Below are 24,875 nucleotides of genomic sequence, written 5' to 3' on the forward strand. Positions count from 1 at the left end.
AGCTCGGTGCTTTGTGACCACCTAGAGGGGTGGGATAGGGAGGGTGGGAGGGAGGGAGACGCAAGAGGGAAGAGATATGGGAACATATGTATACGTATAACTGATTCACTTTGTTATAAAGCGGAAACTAACACACCATTGTAAAGCAATTATACTCCAATAAAGATGTAAAAAAAATCCATGATAAAGTTAATTGATAAATTAGGCATAGTAAGAGATTAACAAAAATAACTAATAAAATAGGACAATTATAACAATATACTGTAATAAAAGTTATGTGAATGTGGTCTCTCTCTCTCTCTCAAAATATCCTGTATAAATTTAACATCTTTTCCATCTTAACTAAGAACTGATCAAGCACTGTGGCTATCACTTTTGCAGTTTGAGGTGTGACAGCAAAATTAATAGGAATTTCTTTTTCCTTCCTCAAAATTTCAGATAGAAATCTATTCTTAACGATGATCTTAGCAAACTCATCATATGATTTTTTTCTTTCCTTGTTAAGTCTAGAACTTTCACCTATTCACTTAAAGGAGGCACTTATGGCTTCTCTTTGACATATCCGAATTGCCAGCATCACTACTCTTGGGCATTCAGGCAATATTAAGTAAAATAAGGGTTGCTTGAATACAAACACTGCAATACTGTGACAGTCAATCTGATGACCTACAACAACCACTAAATGAATAACTGGTGAGATACACTGGACAATGGTATAATTCAATGTCCCGGGCAGGTTGGAGAGGGACAAAGCTGGATGGCATGAGATTTCATCATGCTTCTCATAACAGCATGCAACTTCAAACTTATCAACAGATTACTTTTGGAATTTTCCATTTAATATTTTTGGATCATAGCTGACTGGTAACTGAAACTGTGCGAACAGAAACCATGGGTAAGGGACAACTACTGTAATTTCTTTTACGCAGGAATAGATAACTAACAGAAGCAATAAAGGTAGGAAGTGAGACTGGGACATTTTGCTCTGAAAGAAAGCACTCAAAAAATGATGACATGTCAAAACAATAAGAAATTAGCCTGGCCTGAAGGGGCTGTCATTCAAAATTGGGACATAACATATTCTTAAAACTTTTATTTTGGAAAATTTCAAAAACACTCATTTTGTCATTATTCTTTCATCAATTTTCCTAAAGCTTTTTTTCTTCTGTAGCATTTTAAAATTTTAAATGTCTTTATTGGAGTATAATTGCTTTACAATGGTGTGTTAGTTTCTGCTTTATAACAAAGTGAGTCAGCTATACATATACCTATATCCCCATATCTCCTCCCTCTCACCCTCCCTATCTCACCCCTCTAGGTGGTCACAAAGCACCGAGCTGATCTCCCTGTGCTATGCGGCTGCTTCCCACTAGCTATTTCATACTTGGTAGTGTATATATGTCAATGCCACCCTCTCACTTCCTCCCAGCTTACCCTTCCCCCTCCCCGAGTCCTCAAGTCCACTGGCTATGTCTGCATCTTTATTCCCATCTTGCCCCTAGGTTCTTCATAATTTTTTTTTTTTAGATTCCATATATATGTGTCAGCATACAGTATTTGTTTTTCTCTTTCTGACTTACTTCACTCTGTATGACAGACTCTAGGTCCATCCACCTCACTACAAATAACTCAACTTCGTTTCTTTTTATGGCTGAGTAATGTTCCATTGTATATATGTGCCACATCTTCTTTATCCATTCATCTGTCGATGGACACTTAGGTTGCTTCCATGTCCTGGCTATTGTAAACAGAGCTGCAATGAACACTGTGGTACATGACCCTTTTTTGAATTATGACTTTCTCAGGGTATATGCCACATAGTGGGACTGCTGGGTCATATGGTAGTTCTATTTTTAGTTTTTTAAGAAAACTCCATATTGTTCTCCATAGTGGCTCTATCAATTTACATTCTCACCAACAGTGCAAGAGGGTTCTCGTTTCTGCACAACCTCTCCAGCATTTATTGTTTGTAGATTTTTTTGATGATGGCCATTCTGATAGGTGTGAGGTGATACCGCATTGTGGTTCTGAGTTGCACTTCTCTAATGATTAGTGATGTTGAGCATCCTTTCATGGGTTTGTTGGCAATCTGTATATCTTCTTTGGAGAAATGTCTATTTAGGTCTTCTGCCCATTTCTGGATTGGGTTGTTTGTTTTTTTGATATTGAGCTGCATGAGCTGCTTGTATATTTTGAAGATTAATCCTTTGTCAGTTGCTTCATTTGCAAATATTTTCTCCCATTTTGAGGGTTGTCTTTTCATACTGTTTATGGTTTCCTTTGCTGTGCAAAAGCTTTTAAGTTTCTTTAGGTCCCATTGCTTTATTTTTATTTCCATTTCTCTAGGAGGTAGGGCAAAAAGGATCTTGCTGTGATTTATGTCATACAGTGTTCTGCCTATGTTCTCCTCTAAGAGTTTGATAGTGTCTGGTGTTACACTTAGGTGTTTAATCCATTTTGAGTTTATTTTTGTGTATGGTGTTAGGAAGTGTTCTAGTTTCATTCTTTTACATGTAGCTGTCCAGTTTTCTCAGCACCACTTATTGAAGAGGCTGTCTTTTCTCCACTGTGTATTCTTGCCTCCTTTACCAAAAATAAGGTGACCATATGTGCGTGGGTTTATCTCTGGGCTTTCTATCCTGTTCCATTGATCTATATTTCTGTTTTTGCTCCAGCACCATACTGCCTTGATTACTGTAACTTTGTAGTATAGTGTGAAGTCAGGGAGCCTGATTGGTCCAGCTCCGTTTTTCTTTCTGAAGATTGCTTTGGCTATTCGGGGTCTTCTGTGTTTCCATACAAATTGTGAAATTTTTGGTTCTAGTTCTGTGGAAAATGCCATTGGTAGTTTGATAGGAATTGCACTGAATCTGTAGATTGCTTTGGGTAGTATAGCCATTTTCACAATGTTGATTCTTCCAATCCAAGAACATGGTATATCTCTCCATCTGTTTGTATCATCTTAAATTTCTATCATCAGTGTCCTATAATTTTCTGCATACAGGTCTTTTGTCTCCTTAGGTATGCTTATACCTAGGTATTTTATTCTTTTTGTTGCAATGGTAAATGGGAGTGTTTCCTTAATTTCTCTTTCAGATTTTTCATCACTGCTGTATAGGAATGCAAGGGATTTCTGTGCATTAATTTTGTATCCTGCTACTTTACCAAATTCACTGCTTAGCTCTAGTAGTTTTCTGGTAGCGTCTTCAGGATTCTCTATGTATAGTATCATGTCATCTGCAAACAGTGACAGCTTTATTTCTTCTTTTCCAGTTTGGATTTATTTTATTTCTTTTTCTTCTCTGATTGCTGTGGTTAAAACTTCCAAAACTATGTTGAATAATAGTGGTGAGAGTGGGCAACCTTGTCTTCTTCCTGATCTTAGTAGAAATGGTTTCAGTGTTTCACCATTGAAATGTTGGCTGTGGGTTTGTCATATATGGCCTTTATTGTGTTGAGGAAAGTTCCCTCTATGCTTACTTTCTGGGTTTTTTTTTTTATCCTAAATGGGTGTTGAATTTTGTTGAAAGCTTTTTCTGCCTCTACTGAGATGATCATATGGTTTTTATCCTTCACTTTGTTAATATGGTATATCACATTGATTGATTTGCCTATATTGAAGAATCCTTGCATTCCTGGGAAAAACCCCACTTGATCATGGTGTATGATCCTTCTAATGTGCTGTTGGATTCTGTTTGCTAGTATTTTGTTGAGGATTTTTGCATCTATGTTCATCAGTGATATTGGCCTGTAGTTTTCTTACTTTGTGACATCTTTGTCTGGTTTTGGTATCAGGGTGATGGTGGCTTCGTAGAATGAGTTTGGGAGTGTTCCTCCCTCTGCTATATTTTGGAAAAGTTTGAGAAGGATAGGTGTTAGCTCTTCTCTAAATGTTCGACAGAATTTGCCTGTGAAGCCATCTGATCCTGGGCTTTTGTTTATTGGAATATTTTTAATCAGAGTTTCAATTTCACTGCTTGTGATTTTTCTGTTTATATTTTCTATTTCTTCCTGGTTCAGTCTCAGAAGGTTGTGCTTTTCTAAGACTTTGTCCATTTCTTCCAGATTGTCCATTTATTGGCATATAGTTGCTTGCAGTAATCTCTCATGAACCTTTGTATTTCTGCAGTGTCAGTTGTTACTTCTCCTTTTTCATTTCTAATTCTATTGATTTGAGCCCTCTCCCTTTTTTTCTTGATGAGTCTGGCTAATGGTTCATCAATTTTGTTTATCTTCTCAAAGAACCAGTTTTTCGTTTTATTGATCTTTGCTATTGCTTCCTTCATTTCTTTTTCATTTATTTCTGATCTGATTTTTATGATTTCCTTCCTTCTGCTAACTTTGGGGTTTTTTTGTTCTTCTTCCTCTAATTGCTTTAGATGTAAGGTTAGGTTGTTTATTTGAGATGTTCCCTGTTTCTTGAGGTAGGATCGTATTGCTATACACTTCCCTCTTAGAACTGCTTTTGCTGCAACCCATAGGTTTTGGGTTGTCGTGTTTTCATTTGTTTCTAGGTATTTTTGATTTCCTTTTTGATTTCTTCAGTGATCTCTTCATTATTTAGTGTATTGTGTAGCCTCCATGTATTTGTATTTTTTACAGAATTTTTCCTGTAACTGATATCTAGTCTCATAGTGTTGTGGTTGGAAAAGATACTTGATATGATTTCAACTTTCTTAAATTTACCAAGGCTTGATTTGTGACCCAAGATATAATCTATCCTGGAGAATGTTCCATGAGCACTTGAGCAGAAAGTGTGTTTTGTTGGTTTTGGATGGAATGTCCTATAAATATTAAGACCATCTTGTTTAATGTATCATCTAAAGCTTGTGTTTCCTTCCTTAGTTTCATCTTGGATGATCTGTCCATTGGTGAAAGTGGGGTGTTAAAGTCCCCTGCTATGCTTGTGTTACTGTTGATTTCCCCTATTATGACTGTTAGCATTTGCCTTATGTATTGAGGTGCTCCTATGTTGGGTGCATAAATATTTACAAATTGTTGTATCATCTTCGTGGACTGATCCCTTGATCACTATGTAGTGTCCTTCTCTGTCTCTTGTAATAGTCTTTAAGTCTACTTTGTCTGATATGAGAATTGCTACTCCAGCTTTCTTCTGTCTTCCATTTGCATGGAATATCTTTTTCCATGCCCTCACTTTCAGTCTGTATGTGTCCCTAGGTCTGAAGTGGGTCTCTAGTAGACAGCCTATATACGGGTCTTGTGTTTGTATCCATTCAACCAGGCTATGTTTTTTGTTTGGAGCATTTAATCCATTTACATTTAAGGTAATTATCGATATGTATGTTCCTATTACCATTTTCTTAATTGTTTTGGGTTTGTTATTGTAGGTCTTTTCCTTCTCTTGTGTTTCCTGCCTAGAGGAGTTCCTTTAGCATTTGTTGTAAAGCTAGTTTGGTGGTGCAGAATTCTCTTAGCTTTTGCTTGTCTGGAAAGGTGTTAATTTCTCCGTCAAATCTGAGTAAGATCCTTGCTGGGTAGAGTAATTTTGGTTGTAGGTTCTTCCCTTTCATCACTTTAAATATGTCCTGCCACTCCCTTCTGCCTTGCAGAGTTTCTTCTGAAAGATCAGCTGTTAGCCTTATGGGGATTCCCTTGTGTGTTATTTGTTGCTTTTCCCTTGCTGCTTTTAATATTTTGTCTTTGTGTTTAATTTTTGAGAGTTTGATTAATATGTGTCTTGGCATGTTTCTCCTTGGATTTATCCTGTATGGGACACTCTGTGCTTCCTGGACTTGATTAACTATTTCCTTTCCCATCTTAGGGAAATGTTCAACTATAATCTCTTCAAATATTTTCTCAGTCCCTTTCTTTTTCTCTTCTTCTTCTGGGACCCTTAAAGTTTGAATGTTGGTACATTTAATGTTGCCCCACAGGTCTCTGAGACTGTCCTCAATTCTTTTCATTCTTTTTTCTTTATTCTGCTCTGCAGTAGTTATTTCCACTGTTTTACCTTCCAGGTCACGTATCCGTTCTTCTGCTTCAGTTATTCTGCTATTGATCCTTTCTAGAGAATTTTTAATTTCATTTATTGTGTTGCTCATCACTGTTTGTTTGCCCTTTAGTTCTTCTAGGTCCTTGTTAAACGTTTGTTGTATTTTTCCATTCTATTTCCAAGATTTTGGATTATCTTTACTATCATTTCTCTGAATTCTTTTTCAGGTAAACTGCCTATTTCCTCTTCATTTGTTTGGTCTGTAGGTTTTTACCTTGCTCCTTCATCTGCTGTGTGTTTCTCTGTCTTCTCATCTTGCTTAACTTACTGTGTTTGGGGTCTCCTTTTCGCAGGCTGCAGGTTCGTAGTCCCTGTTGTTTTGGTATCTGTCCCCAGTGTCTAAAGTTGGTTCAGTGGGTTGTGTCAGCTTCCTGGTGGAGGGGACTAGTGCCTGTGTTCTGGTGGATGAGGCTGGATCTTGTCTTTGTGGTGGGCAGGATCGCGTCCGGTGGTGTGTTTTGGGGTGTCTGTGACCTTATTATGATTTTAGGCAGCCTCTCTGCTAATGGGTGGGGGTTGTGTTCCTGTCTTGCTAGTTGTTTGGCTAGGGTGTCCAGCATTGTAGCTTGCTGGTCATTGAGTGGAGCTGGGTCTTAGCACTGAGATGTACATCTCTGGGAGAGCTTTCACCATTTGATACGTGGAGCTGGGAGGTCTCTTGTGGACCAATGTCCTGTACTCGGCTCTCCAACCTTAGAGGCACAGGCCTGACACCTGGCTGGAGCTCCAAGACCCTGTGAGCCACAAGGAAAAAGAGAAAAAGGAAAAAAATATATATATCATTGCTCCCAAAGTCCACCGCCTGAATTTTGGGCTGATCCGTTGTCTATTCAGGTATTCCACAGATGCAGGGTACATCAAGTTGACTGTGCAGATTTAATCCGCTGCTCCTGAGGCTGCTGGGAGAGATTTCCCTTTCTCTTCTTTGTTTGCACAGCTCCTGGGGTTTAGCTTTGGATTTGGCCCTGACTCTGCGTGTAAGTCTCCTGAGGGCGTCTGTTCTTCGCTCAAACAGGGTGGGGTTAAAGTAGTAGCTGATACGGGGCTCTGGCTCACTTAGGCCAGTTGGAGGGAGGGGTACGGAATGTGGGGCGAGCCTGCGGCAGCCATGATGTTGCAACAGCCTGAGGTGCGCCTGTGCTCTCCTGGGGAAGTTGTCCCTGGATCACAGGACCCTGGCAGTGGAGGGCTGCACGGGCTCCTGGGAGGGGAGGTGTGGATAGTGACCTGTGCTTGCACACAGGCTTCTTGGTGGCTGCAGCAGCAGCCTTAGCGTTTCATGTGTTTCTGGTGTCCGCGCTGATAGCCGCGGCTTGCACCCGTCTCTGGAGCTAGTTTAGGAGGTGCTGTGAATCCCCTCTCCTTGAGCACCCCGAAACAATGGTCTTCTGTAGCATTTTAAGGCAAGTTCTTTGTATATCATTTCACCCCTAATATTTAATTATGTCTCTAACAGATGAAGATGCAAGAATAATTAAGCTTTGCATCTCCAACAATTGCTGTTGTCCTCCACATGAGTTGTTTTTTTCTTACAGCTTTCAATTTTTCTTACAGCTTAAATTTCTTAAACAATAATTCCTTATTATCATTTCATACCCAGTCCTTTGTTTTCTCAGTCTCTACTTTTTGGAGTCTTTCCTATATTCGTATTTAATGCAATGTTTAATATGGTTAAATTTATGTCAGCCATTGGGCTATCTGTTATCTATATATCTTATGTCTTTTTTTCTCCCCTCTTCGTCCTTTACTGCCTTCTTTGCAGTTAAACATTTTTTAGCGTGCTATTACAATTTCTCTGTTGGTTTCATTTCCCTTTTTTACGTATGAGTAGTTACTCTAGGGATTACAATATACTTCTTCAACTTATTACAACTAACTTCAGATTAATAATGAATTAATTATAGCAAAATATAGCAATTTTACTCCAAGAGAGTTCTATTTCCTTTACCCTTATTTGTGCTATTCTCACATATCTATATATATTATAATCTTAATACTACAGTGCTATAATTGTTGCTTTAAATAATCTCATGTCTCTTTAAAAATTAAAAAAAAATATACTATACACAGCCTTTTTTTTTTTTTTTTTGCAGTATGCGGGCCTCTCATTGTTGTGGTCTCTCCCATTGTGGAGCACAGACTCCGGATGTGCAGGCTCAGCGGCCATGGCTCACGGGCCTAGCCGCTCCACAGCATGTGGGATCTTCCCGGACTGGGGCATGAACCTGTGTCCCCTGCATCGGCAGGTAGACTCTCAACCACTGTGCCACCAGGGAAGCCCTACACAGCCTTTTATATCCACCCACATATTTACCATTTCTGGTACTCTCTGTTTCCTCCTGTGGATTAGAGTTTCCATTCTTTATAGCTGGAAGGACTTCTTTTAGTATTTCTTCTAAGGCAGGTCTTCTAACATGTCTCTCAATCTTTGTTTATATGGGAATGTTTTTATTTTCACTTTCATATGTGAAAGATAATTTTACTGGATTTAGAATTCCTGGTTGGCAATTTCGTTGTCTTTCAGTGACTGTCATTCTACTGTCTTCTGGGCTTAACTACTTCTGATAAGTCAACTGCTAATCTTATTGCTGTTGTCTTCCACATGAGTTATTTTTTTTCTTACAGCTTTCAGTATTTTTTGTCTTTAGCTTTTAAACAGTGTGACTACCCTGTGTCTAGAGGTAGATATTTTGTGTTTATACTATTTGGATTTTCTTAAATTTCTTGGACCTGTGGATTAACATTTGCCATCAAATTTGGGAAGTTTTTGGCAATTCTTAAAATGTTTTTCCTTCCTTTTCTTTCTCTCACTCCTTTCTTCATAGGACTCCATTACACAAATTTGGTGACTTGATGTTGTTTCACACATTTCTTAGGCTCTGTTCATTTCTCTTCACCTTTTTTCCTGTTTTTTTTTTCAGAATGAATAATTTCTATTAATCTTTCATGTCCACTGTTTCTTCTGTCATCTCAAATCTGTTGAGCTCATCTAATAAATTTTAAATTTCTGTTACTGTACTTTTCAACTCATGAATTTTCATTTGAAAAATTGGAATTACTGAGATTCCTTATTTGTCGTTATCTTTTCCTGTAATTCTCTGAACATATTTTCCTATAATTCTTTGAACATATTTATAAAAAAGGGCTCTGAAGTATGTGCTAAACCCAACAATTGCACCTACTGAGAAAACATTCCTACTGTCTACTTTTTTCCCCTGAGTATGGCCACACTTTACTGTGGCTTTTTTTTTGCATGGTTCCAATTTTTCTGGAAAAGTGGACATTTTTTGATAATATTCTGTAATAATTATGTATTTAAAAATTATTCTTCTAAGTGTCATTTCAATAAATTAAACTTAAACTGTGTAATTTGTCTCTCCCATGATGTGTGGCTTCTGTTGGGAATTTTTATTCTTATTTTTGTTTTTTAGCCTGTCTTCCTGGGAGTCTCCTCTGTGTTTCAATAGATCACTAGTCAGCCAATGATTTGGGTAGAGGTGGTGCTCAAATGATCCAAATTTATAAGGCTCCTCGCCTCTGAGACCTGATCTGTTGTGGGATAGAGAACACATTCAAACTTCAGCCACTGTGTAAGTTTGCTTGACTTTTATTTTCCATTGGGTTCTCTCTCTCAGGTTTCCCAGTCAGCCAGGGATGTATGAAGAGTTTATTAATCCTTTTATTGCTTTCTCATTTCTAGCATTTTTTGTTAGATTCTTGGCTGGTTCACTATTCGTACCAACTTGCAGACACAATCCCTGAATATCACAGGTACAGGATTTCCTTGTTTCTGCCATTTCTAGTTGACAAAGCTGTGGACTTTTTCCCATTTGTACCATATTGAGTCTGCTCCCTTGACAGCAAAGTTGCTGGTTTTTACATACAGTGCCACTCTGGTAAAATTACAGATGTCACCAATCAAGCTTGTGGGTTCTGTGTAAACTGTAACCCTAGGCAGGGAGGTTGTAGACTCACTCCTACAGCTTTAACCTGAAGCTTCAGTAGTTTTCCAAGAATACAAGCACACCTCATTCTTATGTTTTGCAGATACTGCTTTTTTGAAGAAAACAAATTGGAACTTTGTGACAACCCTGTGTTGAGCGAGTCTATTGGTACCATTTTCCCAATAGCATTTGCTCATTTTGTGTTTGTGTGTCTGTTTCTGTGCCACATTTGCTAATTCTTGCAATATTTCAAACTTTTTCATCATTATTATTATACCTGTTATGGTTATCTGTGATCAATGATCTTTGATGTTACCATTTAATTGCTTTGGGGTGCCAGAAACTGCACCCATATAAAATGGGGAACTTACTTGATAAATGTTGTGTCCCACTGCTCCAACTAGCTGTTCCCCCATCTTTTCCCCCTTCCTGAGACTCAACAGTATTGAAATCAGGCCAACTAACAACCTTACTAACCCCTAATAAGCCTCTAAGTGTTCAGGTGAAAAGAAGAGCCACACATCTCTTGTTTTAAATCAAAAGCTAGACATGATTAAGCTCAGTGGGGAAGGCATGTTGAAAGCTGAGACAGGCCAAAAGCTAGGCCTCTTGAGTCAAACAGTTAGCCAACTTGTGAATGCAAAGGAAAAGTTCATGAAAGAAATAAAAAGTGCTACTCCAGTGAATACATGAATGATAAGAAAGTGAAACAGCCTTACTGCTGATATGGAAGAAGCTTTAGTGATCTGGATAGAAGATTGAACCAGCCACAACATTCCATTAAGCCAAAGCCTAATCCACAGCAAGGCCCTCACTCTCTTAAATTCTATGAAAGCTGAGAGAAGTGAGGAAGCTGCAGAAGAAAAGGCTGAATCTAGTTCATGAGATTTAAGAAAAGAAGCCATCTCTATAACATGAGTTCAAGGTGAGGCAGCAACTGCTGATGTAGAAGTTGCAGCAAGTTAACCAGAAGATCTAGCTAAGTTAATTAATGAAAGTGCCTACACTAAACAAAAGATTTACAGTATAGACAAAACAGCATTATATTAAAAGAAGATGCCACGTAGGATTTTCACAGCTATACAGTTGGTGACTTTAAGTTGAAGCCAATGCTCCTTCGCTATTCTGAAAGCCCTAGGGCCCTTAGAAATATGCTCAATCTACTCTGCCTGTTCTCTGTCAGTGGCACATCAAAGTCTGGGTGACAGCACATCTGTTTACAACATGGTTTAGTGAATATTTTAAGCCCACTGCTGAGACCTACTGCTCAAAGAAAAGATTCCCTTCAAAATATGATTGCTCACTGACAAAGCATCTGGTCACCCAAGAGCTCTGATGGAGGTGCACTATAAGAATAATGTTTTCATGCCTCCTAACACAATATCCATTTTGCAGCCCATTGTTCAAGGAGTAATTCTGACTTTCAAGTTTCATTAGTAAAGAAAGAGATTTTGTAAGGCTATAGCTGCCATGGATAGTGATTCCTCTGATGGATCTGTGCAAAGTCCACTGAAAACTTTCTGGAAAGGATTCAGCGTCCTAGATGACACTAAGAATATTCATGATTCAAGGGGAAAAGGTCAAAATATCGACATTAACAGGAATTTGGCAGAAGTTGATTCCAATCCTCATGAATGACTTTGAGGGGTTCAAGATTTCAGCGGAGGAAGGAACTGCAGATGTGGTGAAAACAGAAAGAGAATTAGAATTCAATGCAGAGACTGAATATGTGATAAATCTCATGACAAAAACTTTAACAGATGAGGAGTTGCTTCTTATGGATGAGCGAAGAAAGTTGTTTCTAGAGATGTAATCTACTCCTGGTGAAAATGCCGTGATGATTGTTGAAATGACAACAAAGGATTTAGAATATTACATGAACTTAGTTGATAAAGAAGTGGCAGAGTTTGAAAGGTCTGACTCCAATTTTGAAAGAAGTTCTACTGTGGGTCAAATGCTATCAAACAGCATTGCATGCTACATAGAAATTGTTTGTGAAAGGAAAAGTCCATCAATGAGGCAAACCTCATTTTTGTCTTATTTTAAGAAACTGCCACCAGCAAAAAGACTGCAACTCGCTGAAGGCTCAGATGACAGCATTTTTTTTTTAGCAATAAACTAGTTTTAAATTAAGGTATGCACATTGTTTTTCTAGGCATAAGGCATTGCGCACTTAATAGACTACTGTACAGTGTAAACACAACTTTTTATGCATCAAGAAACCAAAAAATTCATGTGACTAGCTTTACTGCAATATTTGCTTTATTATAATGGTCTGGAACGGAACCTACAATATCTCCAAGATATGCCCATAAATGCTTCTCAATTTGTTGTTTTATCTCTGGCTAATTTCCAGAGCCCTGATGTGGATTTTGATAATTTTTCCAGTTTTACACTTTTTTTTTTTGGCAGAGAGGAATTGCCTACCTCTTCACACTACCAGAGCCAGTCTTTCCATCACGATTATCTCAATTCATCTTAAATAGCAATAACACCTGCATTATTAGCCCCATACTACAGGTAAGGAAATTAACAAAGAAAATAATCAACTGTCCAAAGATTACATAGATGTTAAGTGGAAGAGCCTCCAAAACTAGGCAGTTTGCCTTCAGAGCTTTTCTGTACCTTTAACAAATATGAATGTGAAAATTTGTAAGATACTAGACTAGAAGCAGGCACAGGTGCTATAGAAGCATGGATGCAAAGAATCTATTTTGGTACCTGAGTAGACAGAATATAAGATGAACTACCACAGCATATATCATTTACAAAAAATATTCAAATATTTAAGACAGTTAATTACATTAAAAGCTTTCTTTTTCTTTTTTTTTTGTAGATTTCTAATATAACTTACTCTCTTGCCGGTACCCCTTCCCACTGGAGGATGTGCCTCAGCAGCTTGACGAATCGTACAAACCATTAGCTCTATAAGAGCACTCTCCTGACGGTCAGACATTGCTAAAGTGAAACAAAACACATTAGTATGAGTAGGTAGTTTTACAATAGCCATGTATCAAAACTGAGCACAATTATAAAAAACTGTAGTCTATTACTTAAAGACTAAAGTTCTATTCTTTGTCCTTTCCTTGTTTTAAGAATAATATGTGCTTGTCGTAAGTCAAACAAGAAAGAGATATACAAAGTAAAAAAGACAATAAACTCTGGTTTCTTCTAATACTTGGTCTCTTGTAATATACTTCTGAATTAGGCAATGCCAAAATTTTCCTTCTATATCACTTCAAAGCTCATATATCTTTCTTTTACTTTTAGCAAAAAAAGAACATGCTATATCTTTTCAAAAAATTAATAGATTTTGAATATCTTTCAAGTCACATGACATGTACAAATAATTATGTTAAATAATTACAAGTTATTACATAATTTGTGTTCCACAATTTATTCAGCCTTCTCCTATTAACATGCAAATTTTCCCCAAATTTTTGTCACGTTTACAAACAATGCAGTAATAAATATCATAAGTACACATGTATTTATGTAACTGATACTTTTATTTCTATAGAATAAATTTCAAGAGAGGGAGTAATGACTCAAAAGTTAAAATCTTGGTACTGACAAATCAAAAAGGTTACTTACTGCAATCCACACCTCCAACTGCAATGATGAGAATGTTTGGTTCCACATATCCCTGCCAGCACTTGATGTTACAAGTCCCTTTAATGTTTGCCAATCCAATGATTGAAAATGGTATGTTATTTTGCTCCTGCCTAACTACTAATTAGTGGAGTGTATTTTCTTGTTTATTAGTTTAAAATTTTTTTGGAGATTTTTAATGTTTATTCTCTGCTAATTTTTCTATTGTTATTCACCTTTCTTGGATTCTTCTTTTTTTACATTTATTTATTTATTTATTTTTGACTGCGTTGGGTCTTTGTTGCTGTGCGTGGGCTTTCTCTAGTTGCGGCAAGTGGGGGCTACTCTTCGTTGCAGTGCACAGGCTTCTCATTGCAGTGGCTTCTCTTGTTGCGGAGCAGGGGCTCTAGGCGCACGGGCCTCAATAGTTGTGGCATGCAGGCCACATTATAACAGCTTTATAATGTTATAATATACCTTAATGTGTAACTTAATTCAACTAATTTGAATATTTAGTTGAACAAATTTCCCTTATCTAGTCCTTTTCCTAAAAAATTTCTATAAAGCTAGTAGCAAACAATTAAATATTTTCTATGTGTAAGGCACGGTTATAAGTGATTTATATGTATCTATTGGTTTTATCCTCAAAACAATTCCAAGAGCTAGGAATTAATATCTTCACACTTTGAAGATTGGGAAAATGAGCCACCGAGAGGTTAAGTAACTTTTCAAAGCACTGAGTAGTAGAGCCAAGATATGAACCCAGGTAGTCTGACTCCAAGGTCTATGCTCTTAAGCACTATGCTATACCACCTTTTTAAAATAAGCTTGAAATTCTACATTAACTTTTATTTTTTAATTTTATTAGAGTATAGTTGATTTGCAATGTTGTGTTAGGTTCAGGTGTACAGCAAAGTGAATCTGTTATACATATACATATATGCACTCTTTTTCAGATTCTTTTCCCATATAGGCCATGACAGAGTACTGAGTAGAATTCCCTGTGCTATATAGTAGGTCCTTGTTAGTTATCTATTTTATATATAGTAGAGTGTATATGTCAATCCCAATCTTCCAATTTATCCCTCCCCCACCCACCCCACTGGTAACCATAAGTTTGTTTTCTATGTCTGTGACTCTTTTTCTGTTTTGTAGATAAGTTCATTTGTACCCTTTTTTTTAGATTCCACATATAAGCAATATCATATGATATTTGTCTTTCTCTTTCTGACTTACTTCACTCAGTCTATGTAATAAACTTTTTTTAAAAAATAAATTTATTTTCTTTTTGGTTGCATTAGGTCTTCGTTGCTGCGCACAGGCTTTCTCTAGTTGCAGCGAGCAGGGGCTACTCTTCGTTGAGGTGTGTGGGCTTCTCGTTGCGGAGCATGGGCTCTGGGCACACAGGCTTCAGTAGCTGTGGCACGCAGGCTCAGTAGTTGTGGCTCACGGGCTCTAGAGAGCAGGCTTAGTAGTTGTGGTGCACGGACTTAGTTGCTCCGCGGCGTGTGGGATCTTCCTGGACCGGGGCTCGAATCCATGTCACCTGCATTGGCAGGCGGATTCTTAACCACTGTGTCACCAGGGAAGTCCCAGTCTATATAAACTTTAAAATCATTTTGCTTAGTTCCTTCTCTCACCTCCCAGAACTCTCTCAAACCTACTGGAATTTGAACTGGTATTTTAAAGAAAATTATACATTACACTGGGAAGAACTGACATTTTAATAATCTTTTCAGCCAGGAACATGATATAGCTCTTCATTTATGATATCTTATTTGATATTATTTAATGAAACATTATGATTTTATTCACACTGATTCTGTATGTTTCCTGTTGAATTCATTCCTATGTATTTTTAAAGATACATTTTTGAGACTAATTTGAATAGTTTAATTTTATCTTTCTGTCTCCCTCTCTCCTTCCTCTCTGTTTTCTCTGTATACTTATTTATGTTAAAGACCAATTAAAAAAAAAGACCAATAGATGTGGGGATTATAGAGACAGAACTAGGCATAAATTAAAAGAAAAAAATATTAAGCTTTAGAAATTGAGAAGTTTGTACTGATTATTTCAAAATAAACTGGGACAATAGCAATGAAAAGGCAAACAAAGGCATAACATCTTATCCCTTATTCTGTACCAAAATCATCCTAAACAGGAATAATTTTTTGTTTCACATTTTTTGTTTCACATTTTAATTGTGATAGAAAAAGCACATGAACTTTAGCTTGTCTTAGGAAAACTACAAGAAACAGCTTCAGCTTTCCATTTATACTCCCTGATCCAATAAAACAATCAAATTTCTATTTTATGATTCTAGAATTTCATATTTTTTTCAATTTGGCTGGGGATAGAGGAATGACAAGATTGCCTATGAACTAAATGCATTTTCTATTATTTATGAAAAAAAATCTAGTTCTATGGAAAGTGAGGAGAGAAAAACTTACCTAGTATAGAAACATTCCACTATTATACACTAAAATCCATACATTAGTGTTGAAGAAAAACTCAACCTTATACAGTGTCCAATGCCATCAATTTTATTAGTTTATAATTTGAAACCATCCATTCAGATATGGTAAACTCAAAACATTTGAAATTTAACTGAAATCTCTTTGGGGATAAAACAGCAAAACCAAATAATAAAATTGAAAACAAAGCAAGCTTTAAGCCACAGACAAGAGCCAAACAGCCACAATGATAGAAAGGAAAGGATGGCTGTTCGCACTATGAATTACCAAATACTTACACAACTTTCTATGTCTGCAGAAACCTCTTTACACATCATCCCCATTTTCTCATTATTGATTTCAGTCTTATCACCCTCAACTCTGGATTTTCTCCTTAATATCACTGAAAAGAAACACTAAAAAGTCACCAACAACCTAAACCTTCACTTAAAGCTGATGGTCTTTGCATAGTCCTTTTTCTCCTCTGCAATACGTGATATCATTAACCATAGCTCTCTTGGAACACCCTCTTTACTGGGCCTTCTATAGTGTACAATGAACTCTTACTATCCTTTTTATATAGCTTGCTCTCACTCTTTCTTGCTCTTCCTGCTTTTGTCCCCTTCCTATCCACAATCTTTAAAACTCACCATGGGCTTTTTCTTTCTATAATCTATTTTTATCTTTTATATTTTTATCATATCCCATAGAGACCACTCCAAACCATGCTGACAAAAAGCATTTTTTTAATACGAATTTGATCACATCCCTCCCCTGTTTAAAATCCTTCAGTGGCTCCCTATTATACTTAGAATGAACTAAATAAATCCACTTATGATTATGGACTTAAATGTTCTACATCATCAGGCCTCTGCCTCTATCTCATCTAGTGCCACTGGCCCACTGTGCTCAAGCTACTGCAGCTCCTGGAATATAACAATATCATTCATGCTTCAGATACTCTGCAATGGCTATTTCCTCTATCTAGGCAGCTCTTTTTTTGACACTTCCCATGGCTAGCCCCCATATCCTTTAGATTCTTGGCTCACAGGTGGCCTCCTTAGAGAGATCTTCCTTTTGGGATTCAATCTAAAGATGGACCCCTTCTTACTGTTATTATCCATCACAGATACTTACTAACTTTTGAAATTATTCTGACCACTTAGTTTTGGTCTGCCTTCGTCACTTGAATGTAAGTTCCATATGGGCAGTGAGCTGACCTTGTTTAAGACTGCACCCTCAGTGCTTAGTATAACAGCACATAGAAGGTGGTCAATAAATATTTTAAAATTATGAGTGAATTAATGATTCCCTACTTGAAGAATACCACTTATACACATTACTTCACCCATCAACTGGATCTCAGAATTCTAGCATTAGAAATGAGCACAGGGCTTCCCGGGTGGCGCAGTGGTTAAGAATCTGCCTGCCAATGCAGGGGACACGGGTTCGAACCCTGGTCCAGGAAGATCCCACATGCCGCACAGCAACTAAGCCCATGTGCCACAACTACCGAAGCCCATGTGCCTAGAGCCCGTGCTTCGCAACAAAGAAAAGCCACCTCAATGAGAAGCCTGTGCACTGCAATGATGAGTAGCCCCCGCTTGCTGCAACTAGAGAAAGCCCATGCGCAGAAACGAAAACCCAACACAGCCAAAGATAAATAAATAAAAATAAATATATCTAACAAAAAAGAAATCATTAGCTTTCATTGCAAGCTATCAAATGTTTCAAAAACTGTTTAAAAAAAAAGAAATGATCACATAAGTTTATCTAATCAAAGAGCCTTCTTTATAAATGAAGAAGCTAAGTTAAATGAAGAAGAGAAGTTAAATGACTTAGTTATGGCCCTGTTTTTGTCTGATTACTTGTTACCCAGACCTTCACATTACACTAAAAATTTATCCAGCAATTTGATTTTGCTGTAGAATACACATATACCCCCCAAAAACCCTGTCCCTTAAAAACACTGCAAGGCAGTCTTACAGCAGCTGTGATTTATTATTATTTTTCTTTTCCATCATGGTTTATTACAGGATATTGAATATAGTTCCCTGTGCTACACAATGGGACCTTGTTGTTTATCTATTCTATATATAATAGCTTGCATCTGCTAGTCCCAAACTCCCAATCCAACCCCCTCCCCCGACCAGCAACCACAAGTCTATTCTCTGTGTCTGTGAGTCCACTTCTGTTTTGTAGATAAGTTCATGTGTGTCATATTTTAGATTCCACATATAATATCATATGGTATTTGTTTTTCTCTTTCTGACTTACTTCGCTTAGTATAATAATCTTTAGGTCCATCCATGTAGCTGCGAATGGAATTAAGTCATTCTTTTTTATGGCTGAGTGGTACACTGTATATATGTACCACATCTTTTTTATCCATTCATCTGTTGATGGACATTTAGGTTGTTTCCATGTCTTGGCTACTGTAAATAGTGCTGCTGTGAACACAGGGGTGCATGTATCTTTTCGAGTGATAGTTTTGTTCTGTTATATAGCAGTTGTAATTTAAATTGCTATTGGTAGTCTTTGACAATGTGTCTGTTTTCCCAAATTTTAGTCCTATATTTGCAACTGCTAACTAGACTTTCATCCACTGGAATATCTATCACACTTCACTTATGTAAAGTATAACTAAATTTCTAATTAGTCTTAAGGAAATAAGTAAATCACTAATGGCATTTTGTTATCATAAAATATAGCAAAATAGTAGCTCAGAATATTGATTTGGATACCATTCCATACCAGAGCTTATATGTGGCACAGCAAACATATGGACAAATGTATGAAAAAAAGTTGAATCATGATTTCAAAACGGTCCTGGACTTGTTACACATAAATTCTCCAGCCTTGCCTTCCCAGATTCAATCATACCCTAAAACTGTGGTTGACTTAAAATTTTTTCCCCATTTTACAACTCACTTTTCTAGCTAAAATCAAACCAACCAAACCAAGCCAAACCAAACGAAACCAAACCTAACCAATCTCTTGACTGAAAGTTAAACCCAATGTCAACTAAACTTAAACCACAAAGAAAACTTAATAATACATAGTTATTTTAAGAAGGTAGATCCAGGGCTTCCCTGGTGGCGCAGTGGTTGAGAGTCTGCCTGCCAATGCAGGGGACACGGGTTCGTGCCCCGGTCCGGGAAGATCCCACATGCCACGGAGCGGCTGGGACCGTGAGCCATGGCTGCTGAGCCATGGCTCCGCAACGGGCAAGGCCACAACATAATTACTATTTTCTGACTGACACATCTTATTTAAATGAGAGTAAAAAGTTAACAATACCAAATCATAGCACCTTGGCTCTTCTTCCCGTAATTTATTATGTCCCCTGCTTCCCTTCTCCTTGGATATAACCTTATAGAGCATACTTGACAAAAAGAAAAATGGCCTGGAATCATAAATAAGAAGCTCTAGCCTACTGTGATAATTTGCTGATTCTATGGCCACAAGCAAGGAAGGAAAATGGATGAAATGTACTATTAAATACTATGCCAAGCGTTTTGCTCAAGTGTTGACTGGGCTGTAGTGATTAGAAAGGAAATTGATTTTACTAGATAAAATATTAAGATTAGTTAGATTTATGAGGTCAGGGAACTTAGCAGGAATATGTATGAGCAAAATAAAGGCAATGTAGAATGTATGTTCATGTTCCTCTGATTACTTCAAAAGTGAAAGGAACCCAGAGTATAGTTGAGAGTTTGACCTAGTGAGAAGGTCCTGTCAACTTAATAATAGACCTGTCTTCTTACCAAAGATATGGAGGGAAAAAAAACACATGCAAATATAGTAGATAATAATCAGAGGTGGGGTCAAATATACTATAATAAATTCTACCTTGAAAGAAGGTCTGGGAAATTTGGGGGAAGGATTTGTGTTACAGATTAAGAATGAGGGGAAAAAAAAAAGAATGAGGTTGTGAGGCAAATATCTTGAATTTAAAAGCAGCAATTTCAGCCAGTTTACTGGAGTGTTTTTGGGTATGATGCATAGCTATTGTTTCTCTCACTGAATTTGGTCAAAGCCAGAGCAGATAATACCAATTAGCATCACTCTTGGAAAGAACACTGGGGGATGGTCACTAAACTGTTTAGGTAATCTACTGCAGGTGATGGCTCATTCTGCTCTTATATCCCAGAGGGTTGAACTACATAGAAAAGCAGGGGAAACAGAATAGGGAATCAATAGTATACTATTTTATTTAATCCTCACAACAACTATATAAGGTAAATAAGAAAAAGAATCCCTATATTATAAAGAAAAGGAAGCTAAGGAGCAGAAAAAATGAGGACATAAGTCACAAAGGACAGAGTTAGAAATCTGAATCTGTTTCTTTTGATTCTAAAGTCCATGTTTAGTTCATTACAAGCCTCACTTACATCACGGTATCATCTACATTTTAGGACTCTGTATGGATTAAATAGTAGTTCTTTAAACTACTGTTGTGGGCTAGATTGAAAAACAAGCTATACAGAGGAAAAAGCATTGCTAGTTTTAAGGAGCTAATATTCATATAATCTTTTAGAATATAAATGCTTTATTAAGTATACATATCCATTTTGCTGTTCATGTTATTACACAAAGTGTAATGTAAGATGCATACTTCAGAAATTATCAATATAGTAATTATTTCTCCCTATTTCTTGAATAGCTAGGTAAGTGACTTTATTTTTGATTTCTTTATTTTAATTTTTAAAAAGCTATAACAAAAGAGGGGATGATTGTGGTCTAATTAAATCATTGTATGTGAAAGGTTAAGTACACATACATAGCAAAAAGATTCTGCATGTGCCTTTTTTTTTTTTACCTTAAGTGTGTCAGTACTTTGTGTCTCAAATCAGCATAAAAAAAACTTTTTTGAATGCTACATAACATTTACAGGATTTTAAAAACTTGTGTGGCATGAATGGTAGTAGTCCTAATACAGAAAGATGTTATACACTATTGAGACATCCTTGCTTGTTATAGGAAACAAACTATTCTCTTTGCAAAAAAAGACACACAGTACGCTTGCATATACTCATTTGTAAGAAGTGATCTATACAGGGTGGTATGATAATTAATGCAAACCCAAAACAATATGTAAATCAACTTATCGAAATACTATACCTTCCTCTCCTTGAACAGGTTCTTCTAATAACAATTCTGTCATACATTCCCAGTCTTTCAATAGTTCTTGAGAGCTCTCCCACAAACTGTCCACCAAGTAGGCAGCATGCTCGTGTAACTAAAAATAACAAATCAAATGTGATTGAAGAACATTTAATGAAGAAACTAGTAATAATATATTGAGTTGTTAAGCCATTTTCTTCATAATTAAAACTGCTTGGTCACAATGTTTCCAAGAGCCACTAAGAGAACTATGTATATATATATACATACATACATACATACAAACACATTTGCATTCCACTGTTGATAATGGGGATGCAATATATAGACTTAATCATTTAAAAATAGTAGTAAGGTTAAGAATCTCCTAGTTCAATGAAATCATATATTGATGAAGAAACTGAGAGTACAACTAATTAACAATTTTCCTGAAGTTATAAGCTGGATTTAGGGTACTTTTCATTACTCTTTATTTGTCTTTCTCTACAATGATTTTTTTTTTTTTTAAGAAAATGAACTTTCTCTCAGAATTCCATTTGACACTTTGGTACCAGGCTTACTTACTTTTTATCTCTGTTATTTGGTTAAGGTCAAAATGGATGTTACTCCATCTCTCTGTTTTTCCACTCTCATTTCCACTTAACTCAATGAATTCCCCATCTCACCTCACCTCCACTTTTTGCTGCTCATTACTCTTTTCTTTGGAACCCATGTTCCCACAGTAAACAACACTCTCAAGTTCCTCAACAAACATTTCAGATGGAACGTTTTACCATCTGTCAGTCATTGAACTGTGAAGAATATTAATTACTTTAGTAAAGTTCTTTAGAAAAGGTAAGTAGAAGTGTTGGCCATGTTCTGGTTTCTGCTACTTACAATTAACTTCTCTACCCTTGCATAAAAGTTCTACCACCTCTGAGTCTCATGACAACCAGCTAAACCACTTTCAAACTTTACATTGCAACCTGTTCACTGGCTGTTAAAATAATTTAATGTATTGAGACCAAAGTTTCAAAGAAATGAAACGGAGAGGATATGTATAGAAGGTATAATCCACCAAAAATATAATTGTGAACTTTTTTATACCTATTCTAAAAATGTGTATAGCACACAGAATGTTAAGTACTATTTCATATTTCAGTTATATGTTCTTGTATTTGTGAGAGAAAATGGTTTTTGCATCATGAGGAGTGGCCTGAAAATGTGTGAAAGTCACCTTGGTAGACCTACTGATTATCTACTGATATCTTAGCACATTTGGCATGTGAGTTGCTTTTCTTCCTCATTCCTAATTCTACCATTATTCTTAACTTCTATGAAAATTTTGATGATCTATTTAAAGCTCTGCCTCATTTGACCTCTTGAATTCTATACTTCATTTCCACTGCATTTCAAATCTCACATTCTGGCTTCTGAAATGCCTCAGGAAAACTATGTACACACGCATACACACACAACACCCCACAGTTTCCCAATGTTTTTTGTCAAAGCCAGAGTAGATAATATTGATTAGCATCTCTGCTTAAGAAAGAAGATGGACAAACGTTTGCAGCCAGGTCTATTCAAACTTTCTAAACCACACATCCTAGGAAAATATCCCTAAACCATAAGTAACATCATTCCAACAGTGACAGGCACAAGTAGTGCACAACCTGGTGTCAAAAATGAAAATTAACAGCAGAAAACAGAAAAACCAATAGTTTCAAAAAATAGGCTATTAAGCCTATGCTGAAATGGAGTTATTATTTAGTGGGTACAGAGTTTCAACGTAGGAAAATTTTGAAAAAGTTCTGGAGATCAATGGCAGTGACAGCTGCACATCCATGTGAATGTACTTAATGCCAATGAAGAGTACACTTAATAATAGTTAAAATGGTAAATTCTGTTATTTCACCAAAATTTAAAAAAAAACACTATACTGAATAAACTTGCTTTTATGCCTGATATACTTAAATATGTTTGTAGAACAGGTATAAAAAAGTTCACAATTATATTTTTGGTGGATTATACCTTCTATACATATCCTCTCTGTCCCTCTTAATGCTTTTGGTCCTCAATTCTGGTTTATCTTATATGATATTGTCCTTTCAGCTTTCTGTAAGCCTTTGTTAACTACATCCAGCATTTACCCAGTTTGTTTACTTCCTGTGTTAAATTTTTGATTAAGGTGTGTTTGTAAACATTTTAATTTCTTTATTTCAACCCTAAATGACAATCTGCTTTTTTAATAAAGCATGTTAGTCTCTTTATATTTATTGAGATTACAGATGTTGGCATCTGCTTCCCTGTGCTCTCCTGATGACATTTTCTTTTTTTTTTAAGCTGTGCTTCCTGCAGAGTTTTATTTTCTAACTTATATTTTCTCCATCGCCAAGATCACCAAAAATAATTTTCAGACATCTGCCTTAAGCTTCACAGCCATATTATTTAGGCTTAGTTCTAATTTTTTTCAGATTTATTTGCTCACCAATATTTCTTATATTCCTTATTTTCCGTTTATTGCATGCAGTTTTCATTTTGCTAGAAAACACCCTCAAGTAATACCCTGCATATAGGGTACATAGGTAGTAAACATTTTAATTGCCTATCCTTTGATTAGTTCCTCTCCTCCATTCTCTCTGTTTTCTTTACAGAGTTTCTACTAGATAATATAACAAAGTTTCTTAATCTGTACTCCCTGTCTCTTAATTTCTCTCTCATAATTTTTTTTTTTTTTTTTTTTGCGGTACGTGGGCCTCTCACTGCTGGGGCCTCTCACTGCTGGGGCCCCTCCCGTCGCAGAGCACAGGCTCTGGACGCGCAGGCTCAGCGGCCATGGCCCACGGGCCCAGCCACTCCGCGGCATGCAGGGCATGCAGGATCCTCCCGGACCGGGGCACGAACCTCTGTCCCCTGCATCGGCAGGGGGACTCCCAACCACTGCACCACCAGGGAAGCACTCTCTCTCATACTTTTCATTTCTTTCCTCTTTTGCACTACTTCCTGCAAAAATCCCAATCTTTGGTTATGTCTATTCATGTCATTTAATAATCCACCTCTCACCTACATTTTGGAATTCATGTTTTTAATTTCTAAGAAGCCTCTTCCTCTTTCATAATTGCTTCTTCTTATATTTGGGAGCATTAATCAAAAATTTTCATCAGGGGCTTCCCTGGTGGCGCAGTAGTTAAGAATCCGCCTGCCAATGCAGGGGACACGGGTTCAAGCCCTAGTCTAGGAAGATCCCACATGCCGCAGAGCAACTAAGCCCACGCACCACAACTACTGAGCCTGCGCTCTAGAGCAGCGAGCCACAACTACTTAGCCTGTGTGACACAACTACTCAAGCCTGTGCGCCTAGAGCCTGTGCTCCACAGGGAGAAGCCCATGCACCGCAATGAAGAGTAGGCCCTGCTCGCTGCAACTAGAGAAAGCCTGCACGCAGCAACGAACACCCAACTCAGCCAAAAATAGTAAATAAATAAAAAACAGATACCTAAAATACCTAAAATTAAAAAAAAAATTCATCAGTATGTTGGGCCTTGCACTTCTTTTTCATGATACTGATTTTTTTCAAGTTTCAGTGTTTCTTGGTTGCCAGTACATATATATTAATGAGTCCAGACTCAAGAATACTGGTAGCTAGAATCCTTTTCTTGAATCTGGTTGCAATGTCCTGGCTTCCTTCGCTGTGTAGGAAAGTGGAAAAAGAGGATCTATAATCAGGTAGGCTTTTCCTCTAATTGTAGGTATGCACTTTGCATTTTG

General features: G+C 37.0%; 1 protein-coding gene across 2 annotated transcripts in view; it reads right to left on the bottom strand.

The window, feature by feature from the left end:
* STAG1 (STAG1 cohesin complex component) overlaps nt 1-24,875 on the bottom strand; it is a 306,358-nt gene that overhangs the window by 53,128 nt on the left and 228,355 nt on the right. For both annotated transcript variants that reach the window (XM_065876744.1, XM_065876743.1), the window contains exons 14-15: nt 21,126-21,243; nt 12,812-12,915 (exon numbers count right to left, since the gene is read on the bottom strand). In XM_065876744.1, coding sequence (XP_065732816.1) covers nt 12,812-12,915; nt 21,126-21,243 — 222 coding nt within the window. The remainder of the gene's footprint in view (nt 1-12,811; nt 12,916-21,125; nt 21,244-24,875) is intronic.

This window comes from Phocoena phocoena, chromosome 4 (assembly GCF_963924675.1).
Source record: "Phocoena phocoena chromosome 4, mPhoPho1.1, whole genome shotgun sequence".
NCBI classification, from domain to species: Eukaryota; Metazoa; Chordata; class Mammalia; order Artiodactyla; family Phocoenidae; genus Phocoena; species Phocoena phocoena.